Below are 13,972 nucleotides of genomic sequence, written 5' to 3' on the forward strand. Positions count from 1 at the left end.
CGGTAAGTGAAACTAATGCTGGGTCTCAAGGATGGAAAATTTGAAGGGGGAGAGGGAAGAGAGAAGGAATATTGGGTGCTTTGGGGACAATCGGATGAACCTGACTGGAACAAAGGATTTGTGAGAAGTGGTAGTATATTAACCAAAATGGTGCTGCTGCTTCTTTGTCTTTTTTTTTTAATAAATCAGAAAAAAATATTATAATGCATAGACAGTTTTTATAATGTATAGACTGTGGGGAGGAATTTTTGAAAATGATACTGTCAAAAAAAAAAAAAAAAATCTGAGCGGCTCAGGAGGCTGAGACAAGAGGATCACAATTTCAAAGCCAGCCTCAGCAAAAAGCAAGCCACTAAGCAACTCAGTGAGACTCTGTCTCCAAATAAAATACAAAATAGGGCTGGGGATGTATGTGGCTCAGTGGTCGAGTGCCCCTGAGTTCAATCCCTGGTACCAAAAAAGAAAATCTGAGATGAGTCTTTCTGTCACAAGGAAGTTGTAAGTTGATCCAAAATAGTGGCCAAAGTAGTGTATCTTTACAAGAACTTTAAGTAGGACTCCGCCATTGTGTGAGAGTCATATTTTAGGAAGATTTTCGAGTCAGGATACTCTTCCCCAAGGTTGCAAAGCTTTTTTGAAGATGTCACGAACTCTTTTTAGAGGAGCTTGATAAATATTTCTGTATCTGTTGCAGACTGTTGCAGCACAGGGATTGTGCCAGCTCTGTGCACTGTCATCCCTAAGTGCTAACACAGCACTTGGCACCGAGCAGGCAGGCAGGCAGTATTTAATATTGAAAAACCCAGGAATGCTATTCAGGATAAAGAGGAAGGAAGACGCATTGCAGTTAATACAGGCATAAGAGATATTAAAAAACGGTGTTCTTATTCACCCAGCAAACTGTGGCTAAATAGTAGAAAATAAATGAGGAGAAACAATGTATCTTAGAACGTTGGAATTTCTTCTAGTCTTGGAGCCAAATAAGACAATTGGAGATTAAAAGCTGCAGGTCAGAGAGGCAGAGCCGTCCCTATTTTCCTGTGCTTTTGCAGGAAGTGCATTTTATAGAAAAGTCAGAGAGGAACTGAGGGGAAACAGAGAGCTCTGAGCTGGGGAATTCATCGCAGCCTGACAGATACCCAGGGCTGCCTCTCAAACTGGCCCTTCACCCTATGGGCTGCTCCATGGGACCCTGAAGTCACTGGCCAGCCTGTCACAGGGTTGGGGAGGTCACGCTGATGAGGACAGCACATCGAGCTGGAGTCTATGATGGTAAGAGTTTCCCATTCTTTGACTGAAGCATTCATTGTTTGAATCTAAAGCCAACTTTTTACTTCCTCTTGGTGATTTTAAATGATGTATAGAATTTTTAAAAATTCATTTATGCTTTCAGAGCATTAATGTTACTCTTTAAAACTCTCCTTTAGGTCTTCTCCACATCATTATTAAATTTAGTAGTGAATCTGCCCAATCCCAAGACTTGGTGGTGGGAGTGTTTGCTGGGATTTAAAGAGCTAGTCTCAAACTGCATGCTGGTATCATTTGTGTTTTCAGATCTTTAGCTCCAGAGGCAGGAAGCCCTCTGCCTAGTGCAGGTTAACTAAACCAAAATCAGGCGGTGAGAATGAAAATTTGCCTCAGCCACTCTGTAAACTGTGCTGTCATCTGAGGGTTCTAGCAACCACGTGAAGTTGGAGATACCCGTCTCTGCCACACGCTGGGGCATGGCCTCCATTAAGGATTGCGGACATTCTGGAAGCTCTGCGGGTATTTTTAGATGAGGCTTGTTCCTATGAATGAGGAAGTCTGGCAGATGGCTCTTCCGGCTGGATTATTTTTTTCCAACTTTCTACCAGTGTTGTACGGAGACCACTCTCAAAAAGCTTTGCTCTCTAAGGACAATGGGGGGAAAAGCCATTCTAAATGCCCCTGGGCTGCAGCTGCAGGGCTGAATCTGGCAGGACACTGTGCCACTGACTCGTGTGGTTCACACAGCTCCTGTGACCAACAGTGGGAGGCGGGAAAGGAAGTCTGAGTAAGAAGTCGTTTATCACAGGGCGTGAGCAGAGACATCTGTGGAGGCCATACTCTTGCTGTAGCTGATAAGAATGTTATTCCCCAGTTGAAGAGGAAAGACTAGAGCATGTGGTTTACATCCATTGAAGCCATGACATCAGATTTCATTGCATGACAATCAGATTTCATTTTATAGAGGGTTTGCCCGGGTTTTATGAGGGACCAATCAAATTAACATGGATGAGGGAAACATGCCATTTAAAAAATAAGTCTATTTTTACTATACATTGTTAAGTGCACACATATTGTTAGTTGGCCTCACATCTGACAGAACCCTCCATGAGAGCTCAGAAAGTTCACCTTTGGGAGATTAAGCCTTTTCCAGGGATTCTTAATGTCTATTGTACACACAGGCTGAAGAATCAAAAACATCTTGATTGTAAGTCTCTGCTTTGATGGCAATCTCTCCTTTCATTTTAAAATTTAATGTGGCTTTGCTCATTCACTAATTAAAGTGGCAATATTCAAAGAGTGCAGATTGCACAGATTTCCAGGGTGAAAGGTTGGTATTTTTTTTTTTTTTTTTTTTTGAAGGGAGGATAACCAGAGATTGAACTCAGGGCCACTTGACCACTGAGTACAACCACAGTCCTATTTTTTTTTTTTTTTTTTTTAATTTAGAGGCAGGGTCTCACTGATTTGCTTATTAGAACTTCACTTTTACTGAGGCTGGCTTTGAACTCGAGATTCTCCTGCTTCAGCCTCCTGAGTTGCTGGGATTACAGCCCTGAGCCACTGTGCCAGGCTGGGCGGAAGGTTTTTGATGCAGTTCATGCAAGAGTTATTTCTCCTAAGATTTTGTTGCTTGAGCTCTGTTTGGCTTTTGTTTTGATTCTGTTTGCAGTGTTGGGGATTGAACCTAGGGCCTCAAGCATGCTTGGCAATCCTCTTTTGCATTTGAGCTACACCCCTAGCCCTTCCTAAGATTTTACTTTTAAGGAAAAGTGTCACCCACTGTGTATTAGAAAGCATGTTCCCTCCCCGTGCACACCTGAGCATTTTCAGTGCCTGTTCAATTTCAGTTGCCTGGTGGGAATCTGAGCTTCATGAACTTTTCCAGTAGGGAAGCAGCGGTCATATCCCCAGAATTCTCCTCTAGGCCAGGATACTAAGATTTACCAAACTACACAGGGGAAGGGTCTCTGCCTTCCCAACACAGGTGCACATGTGCCATACAGAGAATGTATATCCTGTAATGGAGACTGCTTTTGTCTGTGTTCATGTAGTGAGCATCTTCAGGGCTGTGACTTCTCCCTTATGAAGACCAGATTCAGGATTAGATCCAAAGTCCCAGACAAGTTGCATCTCTTCCCATTCACGAGGCCATCCTGAGGCAGAGCTCTCACTGAGCGTGTGGGAGGAGATTCCTCCAAGTTACTCTGTGCCTTTCAGAAGCTCAATGAAGGATTAATTGGCATAGCCATCTCCGGACTCACTCAGACTCTGGTGAAGTCATTCCTACTAGACACGTTCATTTATCAAGTACTTCGATCATCCAGTGAAGTTCTAAAAATAATTCAACTGACACTCAAATGTCTCAGAATTTTTCCAATACTAACATTTTGCATTTGTGTGTGTGTGTGTGTGTGTGTGTGTGTGTGCGCGCGCGCGCGCGCGTGCGCGCGCTGGGGATTAAACCTAGGACCTTTACATGCTAGCACACACTTCCTCCACTAAGCTAACACCCCCAGCCCTAGATTTAAAAAAAAAATAAATAAAATATTGCTGATAAAGTGAAAGATTCCTTTATACTCAATTCTCATTTTAATTTCCCCCTGCTCCCTGGAGCAATTACTGACTTAAAGTTGATGAGCATCTTTTACATTTTGTTATGTGGATCTACAAAAATATTTATTACTATGTGTTTTGAAAATGTATATAAATGGTATCACATTATACATGAGTCTTTTGTAAACTACTTTTGATTTTTAACATGTTAAGATTTTTTTCCATATTGACACATAATCCATTCTATTTATTTTTGACTCTTATGTAATATCACACTATGAGACTGTACCATAATTTGTCTATTCCTGTTTTGAGGGACAATTAGATTGTTTATGATTTTAATTTTAGTATTTGTAACACTAAACACATCCTTGTCCATGTATTTGAAAATTTCTCTAGCTTTGCACTGTGTAGTATGGTAGCCACAAGTTTAAAATGTGATTAGTCCAATTTTCAATGTGCTGCCAATGAAAAATATATACCAGATTTTGAAGACTTAGAATGAAGAATATAAAAATCTTATTAAAAATTTTATATTGATTATGTGCTGAAATAACTATTTTTGATATGTTGTGTTAAATAAAACACATAACCATTTTATGTTAACCATTTTAACATAAAAATTAATATCACTTTTTTTTTTTTGGTGGTGCTGAGGGTTGAACCAGGCCTTGTGCTTGCAAGGCAAGCACTCTACCAACTGAGTTATATCTCCAGCCCTCACCTATGTTTTCAATATTTTTAGATATAACTACTAAGATGTTTTAATTACTTAAATGATTTGCATTATATATCTACTGTACAATGTCATTCTAGACCAGGAGTCAGTAACTCAGGGACCATGGGCCAGCCATCTGTTTTTGTAAATAAAGTTTTATTGGAACTCATACACGTTCATTTAGATAATGTCTGTAGCTGCTTTCCTGCTACAGCAGCAGGTCAAGTAGTCGCAGTCTATATGGTTCATGAGCCTCAAATACTTAGCTTTTGCCTGTTTAAGGGGAAGTCTTGATCCTCATTCTAGAGTAATGATTTTTAAATTTTCTTTAAAAACATGACTCACAAAGATCTATATTTAATGTAATTAATATCAATTAATTACATTTCTTTATAAATGTTAATTATAATTTTTGCATTTATTTATAGATATATTTATAGCAATTAAATTAATAAATATTTTCAATATTAATATATTTTCTATAGGAAACATTTAATATTATGATCCCACACAGACACAGTTGAAACAAAAGTTTCATAAATCCTTGCTTTATTTATTTTTGTATTTTCAAGGACACATATACTTCAGAATGGAGTCACTGAGTAACAGGAATGTGCACATTTAACTTTCAGGATTCATTAAAGTGTTAGCCTCTGTGAGAATGTGTGTGTATGAAAGAGAGAGAGCAGTCACATGTACATGAGCTAATCTGTGGTCCCACAAATGGTACAAGAAAATTCCCATTTTTTGTGTCCTTAACTATACCTGGTATTGCTAGTCTGATCTGTATGTGAAATGAGATTTGTTTTGTGGATAATTGGTTACTGTAAGGTTGATCATTTTTTCTTGTGTTGACTGGCCTTTCATGTTTCTTCTTTTATGAATTGCCTTTCCCTTTTTAAAATGGCTCATTTGTCTATTTCTTACATTTGTAGGCATTTTTTCTATATTTTGAGTACTGATGCTTTCTTTATCAGTCATGTGGATTGCAAAAATGTAGGTTGCCCACTCCGAGCATTATTTTTTTCACCTTCTTTATAAGGCTTTACATTTTTTCAGACAGGAGTTTTACATTTTAAAGTAGTGAAATTTTTCCTTTATGGTTCTATTTATAGATTTTATTTGAGAGATCCCTTTTTCTACTCAAAGTTTGTAAAGATTGTCTCTCATATTTTTAACTAACAAATTTAAAATTTTATATATATATATGTCTCCCAATCAAAATTCACACTCGTGAATGGCATAGGATGTGGCACTGCTCTTTTTCATTTCTGTCTTAAATAGCTGGTGTGAGATCCAGGAACTGACCTGTCTCTATTCCTAGCAGTGTGGTGGTGCTATTTCTCACACAAGTTCCTACACATGGGGTCTGTTTCTTGGCTCTCCGCCAAAGCATTATCAGTTCTAGATGGATCAGAAAAAAAATCTTTAGTGATGTCACTTACACTATGGGTAAGCCTTGGGCCTCAATGCCTTTATAGAAAGTTTTAATGACCTTTCAGGGATCACATAATCCTTATCTTGTAACAATTACACCAGATAATTTAAAAGTAGAAAAAGTTACTCAATTCATTTTGCAGCTCTGATTTAACCAATGTACCAAAACTGGACAAAGAAACAACAGGAAAGGAAAATTACGGACTGGTCTCTATTTGAATGGAAATGTAAAAATCCTAAAATACTAGTAAAACTAAATACAGCAATGGAGAGTAAAAGAAGTTTATGCAAAATGTGCAACCATAGTTTTATTTAAGAAAAGTTATTGATAACATCACATGGTTCCCTATTAATATGTACAGTTTTTACATTTTTATGTGTCAGTTAAAGATAACTACTGAGCCACATCCCCAGCCCTTTTTATTTTTTATTTTGGGACAGAGTCTTGTTAAGTTAATTAGGGCCTCACTAAATTGCTGAGGCTGGCTTCGAACTCACGATCCTCCTGCTTCAGCCTCCTGAGTCACTGGGATTGAGAACACAGTTCTAACTGCTTCATATAGTTTTCTTGTGTGCATCTCGATAGTAGTATATTCTAGCTTTGAAGCCAGGGTGTGGGAATTTCTCTCTTGGTGACTTTCTGGACCTGAAAGATAAGACCCTACAGATGATTTGGAGAGGCCAAGTATTTGGTTTCCCCTAGAGCCAGCTTCTAGACTTAGGAATTGTCATTATCAGCTTCATGTCCTGGCTTCATCTGAGAAAGCCACTATTGATGGATTTGATAAGCATAAAAATATTGTAAGAGACTTTCTACGACTGTATGTTGCCAAGGGTTAAATGAAAATCATCTACCGCCATAGCATTTCCTAAAGTGTATTTCCAAGATCCCAACAGTGATACTGAAATATAAAGACTATGGTCATATGATATTTGACAGCTTTAAAAGCTTTTTTTAATGTGGTTTTAAGGGTTGGGAATTAGAGAAAAGATATGTTTTCTGAAGAGCACTTTTCATGGTAGCAAACAAACTTTCTCCAAACTTTTCTGTTAAGAACAAGGGATTCCAATGACTATGAAAACTAACCTAGAGCCAGCAATATTGAACTCAAAAGAACAATCAATGCATTCTTGCCAGTAAGGTCATACGTATTAAATCAGGCAGTTCTGATACCAAATCAATACTGCATTATGTATTTGCTATGTCAGATATTGAGGTATAGATCTGCTGTAGTAGGAACAGGAACGTCATCAGGAAATATCAGTTCAGACAAATGTATGTTACCACCTATGGGGAAAGAGCTGGATTGATTACAGTCTGTCTCGTTTCTTGGTGAAAATGTCAAATCAGGAGTGAATATTCATGTTCTTGGAAAATGGGGGAGGAGAAATCAATAAGCTAAACATTCTACCTAGTAATGGAACTGTTTTCTCCAAGGAAAATTGTCTTGTGTTTTTTTTCTTCTTCTTCTTAAAGTTGGTCTTCCCATCTCTGGAATGCTGGTAATGCTGTTTTAGAGATACAACAAAAGATTTTACAAAAAGCCAAAGGGCAGATTCCATAGTTCTAGAATAGGGGTTATGGCCAGATCTGGTGGTGCCCACCTATAATTCCAGCGGCTCGGGAGGCTGAGGCAGGAGGATCACAAGTTTAAAGCCATCCTTAGCAACTTAGCGAGGCCCTAATCAACTCAGCAAGACCCCATCCCAAAATAAAAAATAAAAAGTACTGGGAATATGGCTCAGTGGTTAAATGTCCCTGAGTTCAATCTCTAGTATAGGGAAGAAAAAAAAATAGAAATAGGGGTTATGGTAATACTCAGTTCTATTTAAGCATTTCATTGGAAATCTGGTTAAAATTTAAGTAATGTTTTCCTTAATTCCAAGGAACAACCTAGACCTTTCAATGCCAGGGTTACAGAGTATCAGGCAAATGAAGAAATCCCATATTTAGAGACCTAGTTTGCAATTCACATGTCTCAGGTTTCAAAAACTACCCAGTCTCATATTCCTCTGTACCTTTATTTATGTGATAAAAATTTTGATTTTTCTTTGTAGAAATGTAACACATGATATAAGAGATGACATAAATGTTTTGGTAGATGGGGTCAGAATGTGAAGCAGTTCCTCCCAAGTCAGGATTTTGGTGCTTGTTTTTATAAACTCTCTCTAATCCCACTCAGGAAATCTTCCATCCATGTTCATAAGATTTCAGATGAATCCCTGTTCTCTCTCCCCCAAATGTATATACATGTGTGTGTGCGTGTGTGTGTGTGCGTGTGTGTGTGTGCGTGTGTGTGTGTGTATGTGTGCGTGTGTGTGTGTGTGTGCAGGCATTGGCCAGGTTTCAAAAGCATAGGAGGTTCATGACCCATCAGCCTAGTCTCTGAGTGGAAACCAAATGGGTTATTTTTATTGTTTGTTCTTACCTTTTCCAGGCACCTTTTAAAAATGAACAAGAGCAGCTCTGACTTGGAAAAAGTGAGCCAGAGCTCTGCAGAGAGCCTCAGCCCGTCCTTCAGGGGTGTCCCCATCAGCTTCACCACTGGCTCCACAGACAGCCTGGCCTCAGACTCAAGGACCTGCAGTGATGGAGGTAACAGACTGGCCCTTTGGTGAAGAGCTTCAGATTCCCCTGGATCTACAAGGCGGGTCTGAGTTGACTGCTGGGATTTGAAAGGGTTAAGCAAGACCTACTGCCTTGACCTGCTTTCTCCTCCAAGGAGCAGTTAGTTCCTCAGTAAATACGTGACAGCTGCCTCATCCCTATTGCCCTCTCTAATCCAAAGTGCATTGGCATGGCAACAGGGTGGGAGGGGGTTGGAGTTGGGAGCATACAGAAAGGCTCCTGATTCCTTGGGTAACCAGCCAGCTGTGTCTGCAGGTGTACTTCCTCCCCTGAGGGTTAGCTCTAAGGGGACTGGGTGCACACCAACCACTGGTCTCATCCTCTGTATTTCTCTCTGTGTGTCATTTGCATGTACTCGAGCACAAGCTCACATGGACACAGCAGGTGTTTACATAAATGTTTGCTGAGTTAAAGCATGAAGGCTTCATTAGGTCCATGCCACTTTTGTGGATTAGACTCTAAAGTCTAATAAGTGGGTCTTGATGGGGCACCTTCCTAAAAAGGATCTGCTGATTCTCTGTGCCTGTGGCCTGGATGGGTAGTATTTAAAACCTCTCACCCTTTCAGCCTTCTTTGTGTGTGCCCTCTCCTGTGTTTCTGTGTTTTAAACATGTGCTAATATGGCTCTTTTTCTCATTCTTATTTCAGTACTTCTTCTCAGTAGGCAATTCTGGAGTAGAGGGTTCCATTGTAATTCTCTTGTCGGCAACATGTTTCTATCCAAAAGATGAGCACTGGCTAAGATAAAAGCATGTGTTATAAGTCAGACTATGGTGTGTTCTGATGGGAAACCTCTAATAGCTCTCACTTAAAAACAGGAAATATTTTAGTCTTGATTTTGGGGGAAGGTAGCAAAATGCAGATTTTTCCGGGCTCCTATCTTCTTCCTTTTCCCATCCCATTGTGCAAACATTCAGTGAGGCAGATTACTCGCTGAAATGTTGGGCATCTGAACCATGATCCCTGTGATAGTCAGCTCTGATCCACTCGTTGGAGGACAGTGACCAATTCCAAGAGTGCCATCCACAATGGGCCCCTCTGTGATGGTCATGAGAACTGGAGTTCACTTCCTCACCACTTTGCTTCTCAGTAAGTCACGATGTCTGTTCTCAGGGCTCTTAAGGACTAGCCAGGAAAGATAAGATTAAAACACATGACACATGGGTGCATCGGACAACATGGGAAACTGGGCTGCCCACGGCATGAAGGCTTACGCAGGCTTCCAGAGCCCAGAGACCTGCTGAGCACCAAGGGAGGGTTTGGGAAAGGGTTTTTGAGAAAATGGGACTTCAGCTCCTGTCTGCAGTATGTTGGAATTGAGGAGGTGGGGGGTCAAGAGGCAGAGGACTTTTCAGGTTACAGAAATAATAGAGGAACCCAAAGCACAGGGTGGCGGTGCAGAGTGGGAAGGGAAAACCAACTAAGGTGCAGAGGTGAAGGTAGGCGCAGGAAACATGGGAACATGGGACGTGAGGTTGGACAGAAGCCAGGACTGGATTGTTCAAGGCTCTCAAAGCCAGTTTGTGGGGATAGGACATAGAGAGCTGCAGGGGACTTCAAGCCACAATGGGGACACCCAATTAAGAGAGTTTTTCTTGTTAGTTTTTGAATAACATGAACTAAAAGGAATGTATCTTCCTGGTCCTTTCTTTATCACAAGTTATTCAGTGGAAAAGCACTTCAAAATGTAGGTTCCTACATCAACAAGAGATGTGTACCTTGTCACCAGACACTGAGCCTTAGGGGCCAACCATTTCTCCCTGCTGCTCTTTCATATAGCTCTGTACCAGAACCAGAGTTGGAAACTGGCAGGAGACCAAAGGTATTCTTTCTCTCTTCATTCAGGTTTGCACCATGAACCAAGGCAGCTTGCTTTAGGTCTGTATTAAACAATTATCTGTCAGTCCCTTGAGTTGTTACTTACTTTTCCTTTGTAGCTGAAATATTTCCCCAAGAATATTTATTCTTGACTTGTATTACAACTTGATATCTGGTAGTGAAGCTGAGACCATGGATCAGAATAAAAGTGGCGTCAGTTCCAGTGAAATTGCTCAAAACTAAAATGTAACGTCTACCTCCCTAATGGTATATGTAAAGTGAAAAGATACCCTTAGCACGTACATTTATTTGTCAGTAAGAATTCACTAGTGAGAACTGAATTTTGTTGACTTTTTATATCCACGGTATGGGCTGGACTAGGTGAGCTGAGAGAGTCATTCCGGGGCATATCATCATAGTGGTTTGTATAAACTTCTTGGAAAATTATCAGGGTTAGTGTTTAAAGCGTGTGATCTGCCACTCAGGTTTTGTGGCTAAAAAAGTAAAATGTATAAGAAAAACAACCAAAATCTTTAACTTTGTTATATTTCTAAATCAGGAGTTTACCCAATTTTTTATGGTAAAGAAATAGAATTTTTTTAATCAATGTTAATTTTACCTCTTTCTACTTGTATCAGATTTTGTAGTCTTCCCCGCACATCTGTTAACGCATTTGTCCATGGAGCAGTTTGGTTGAACAGGGAGTCAACTCTGTGGAAGGAAAAACCCATCTAAGCAGTTGTTTGCTTGGTTTGGGAGGACAGTGGGCATGTGAAAGCTGCCCTGAGGGAGGTTATCTGTGGTAGGTGGACGTGAGAGGGAAGATGGACAAATGAACATCAGAAATGGTCCTCAGAAGACTCTTGTGCTTTTAAGTAGTCATTTTTACTTATTTATTCATTTATTTTGGTACTAGGAATTTAACCCAGGGGCGCTTCACCACCGAGCCACATCCCCAGCCCACATCCCCATCCCACATCCCCAAGATGTCTTGCTAGGTTGCTGAGGCTTTCTTTGAACTTGCAATCCTCCTGCTTCAGCCTCCAGAACCATGGGATTGTAGGCATGCACCACCACGCCTGGCTTCAAGTTGTTTCTTTTAAGTACACAAGCCTAATGTTACATTAAGATAATTCCCCTCTTTGATTTAGGATGACATTAAAATTTAGTTAACATGTATTTGTGGATACCAGGAGATAAGATTAATTACAGTTGTCTATTTAACTGAAATGATTGGTACTCACAATAGAGAAGAAAAAAGTCTGACTACACTGTGAGCAGGTATAAACCCACGAAAAGCCAAGTGCCAGGGCCCTCCTGCTGTTCTTATTTTTAGAGAGAGCAAACCAGAGTTAGAGAAAGTTAATTATATATTGTGGCAGTCGTCAGCTCCTTTTTCTCAACAATAATGCCAAACAGAATTTTTAAATACATACATTACTTCAATTGTTCGATAGATATGTGTTGAACGCAGACCATATGCTGGGTATAGTTCAGCCTGCTGAAGATCCAACAGTGGAAAAACTCTCCTGTCCCTTCTGTCTTGGGGCAAGTAGCTGGTAAGTCAGGTGGCAGTAAATCCTGTAGAGGAGAATCCAGCCAGGCAGGAGGTAGGCAGGGGGGTAGTGCCTGTCAAAAGGACAGACGGGAAGTCCAAAAAGATCAGACCTCAGTTAGAATGAATGACAGCTTGACCTTCACCAAGCACTGGCTCCCCTTCTCTGATTCTCATCTGTGACTTGGTAAGAAGAAATTCTATTTTTAAAAAGAAGATTCTGGAAAAGGCATCTAAAATTCTCTATTTAGACTCAGTGTATTTTCTATCTAGTGAACAGGCTTAATAGAGCCCTTAATATTAAATTCACTGTTTGAGTCTAATATAGTACACTGGTGTTTAGCCTAATACAGAAGGTATACCTTATCCAAGAAGGTAAACTGAATCATGGATTCTCTTCTGGTAAATCTGTTACTGAAGGATAAAGGTTATATTCCAGAGGAAAGTATATATGTCAGATTTTTGGTGTCTGAGCTGCAATATCAGCAAAGTGACGCTTCATCTTAAACTATTCTCATCTGAAGCTATTATCTTTAAACTGAGTTTTAAACTACATTGCATCAATCAAGTTAATATGAATTGATAAAAATTCAAATAATACAGAAAAATACGAAATGAAATATGAGTCGTGGGAACCCTCATCCACCTCTTTCTACCACTTTGAACATTTTTTATATTTTCCCAGAGTTTTTTTTGGAGGGGCGGAGGCGCATACCGGGGATTGAACCTAGGGGCACTCAACCACTAAACCACATCCCCAGCCCTATTTTGTGTTTTATTTAGAGACAGGGTCTCACTGAGTTGCTGAGTGCCTCGCCATTGCTGAGGCTGGCTTTGAACTCACAATCCTCCTGCTTCCGCCTCCTGAGCCACTGAGATTACCTCTCCCCACCAGAAGTTTTTAATCTATATTTGGGGGTGTCATAAAATTCAGTTCTACTCATTTTTATACTTAATGTACTTTGAAGTCTTTCAGAAAGGAGATCTACCTTATTTTTTAAAATCACTGTATATATTTTTATTGGATGAATTGGTGAGACCCTTCTATTCCAAAGCATGTTTAGATTTTCATTACAAGACTATAATAAGATCCTGCAATGTCTGTTGGCTGAATTTGGCAAGCACATCTGTAAGACAAATTCTTAAAAGACATTGAACTGATCACAATGGATATGTATTTCAAATTGATATTACCAAATTAACCTCTAAAACGTCAGTTTGCCTCTCTGTCAACAGTATATGAAAAGTGCTTTGAATGAACTTTTAACTCTTTTGGAAGAAACTGCTTAATGATCAAGTCAAAAAACAAGACATTGAAAGATCACAATTCAGAACCACAGTTGAACTACAGGCAGGGCCTGAGAGGTACCTAGGGCCTGTTTTCCTGGCTTTCCATCTTTTGCATGTAAATCACATTCTCCTCTTGATTATTGTTTCCTGGGATGATTAAGTGGTCTGGAGAGATTCCTCACAAATGCCACATTTCCATCTCCTTGTAAAATGTTAATAACATGCTTCCAATTTCAGACCACGTTTACCTTCTTGAAAAAGCAAAGCATTCTTTTAAAAGGAATGCTGAGCCTGTTCCGACTGTAGACCCAAACAAAAGATTGCACAATTTTCCTTTGGAGGAAAAAGTTACAAGTGGAGCTCCAGCACCCCTCACCCTCACCCTTCACATCCCCTGAGGGGAAACCCAGGGAACTGGCAGAAACCTGTATGACTGCCACTTCATGTTGACAGTAGCAGGTTGCCTACACGGATGGCTGTTGTTTCCTCACCTCTAATGTGAGGGGACTGAACCAGGCCACAGGGCCTAAGAAAGTTTTCCTCCATCCACTTTGTTCCCAGTGTCTTGCACTTAGTGTGTGCTGAAGAAACACGGACTGATAGGTGGACGAATCCATGTAGCCGTTTGCTGCTATACAATCTGGTATCCTCGTTAAAAAAAATGGATCCATACAATATTCCAATAATTCGGTTTGCTTTATCTTAGTCAAAGTTGGAGAAG

The 13,972-nt window shown here is 40.0% G+C and overlaps 1 protein-coding gene across 2 annotated transcripts in view; it reads left to right on the forward strand.

The window, feature by feature from the left end:
• PRAG1 (PEAK1 related, kinase-activating pseudokinase 1) overlaps positions 1–13,972 on the forward strand; it is a 56,863-nt gene that overhangs the window by 26,405 nt on the left and 16,486 nt on the right. For both annotated transcript variants that reach the window (XM_081268995.1, XM_081268994.1), the window contains exon 4: positions 8,398–8,555. In XM_081268995.1, coding sequence (XP_081125121.1) covers positions 8,398–8,555 — 158 coding nt within the window. The remainder of the gene's footprint in view (positions 1–8,397; positions 8,556–13,972) is intronic.

The sequence above is a fragment of the Spermophilus citellus genome (genome assembly GCF_964194105.1).
Source record: "Spermophilus citellus genome assembly, chromosome: 16".
NCBI classification, from domain to species: Eukaryota; Metazoa; Chordata; class Mammalia; order Rodentia; family Sciuridae; genus Spermophilus; species Spermophilus citellus.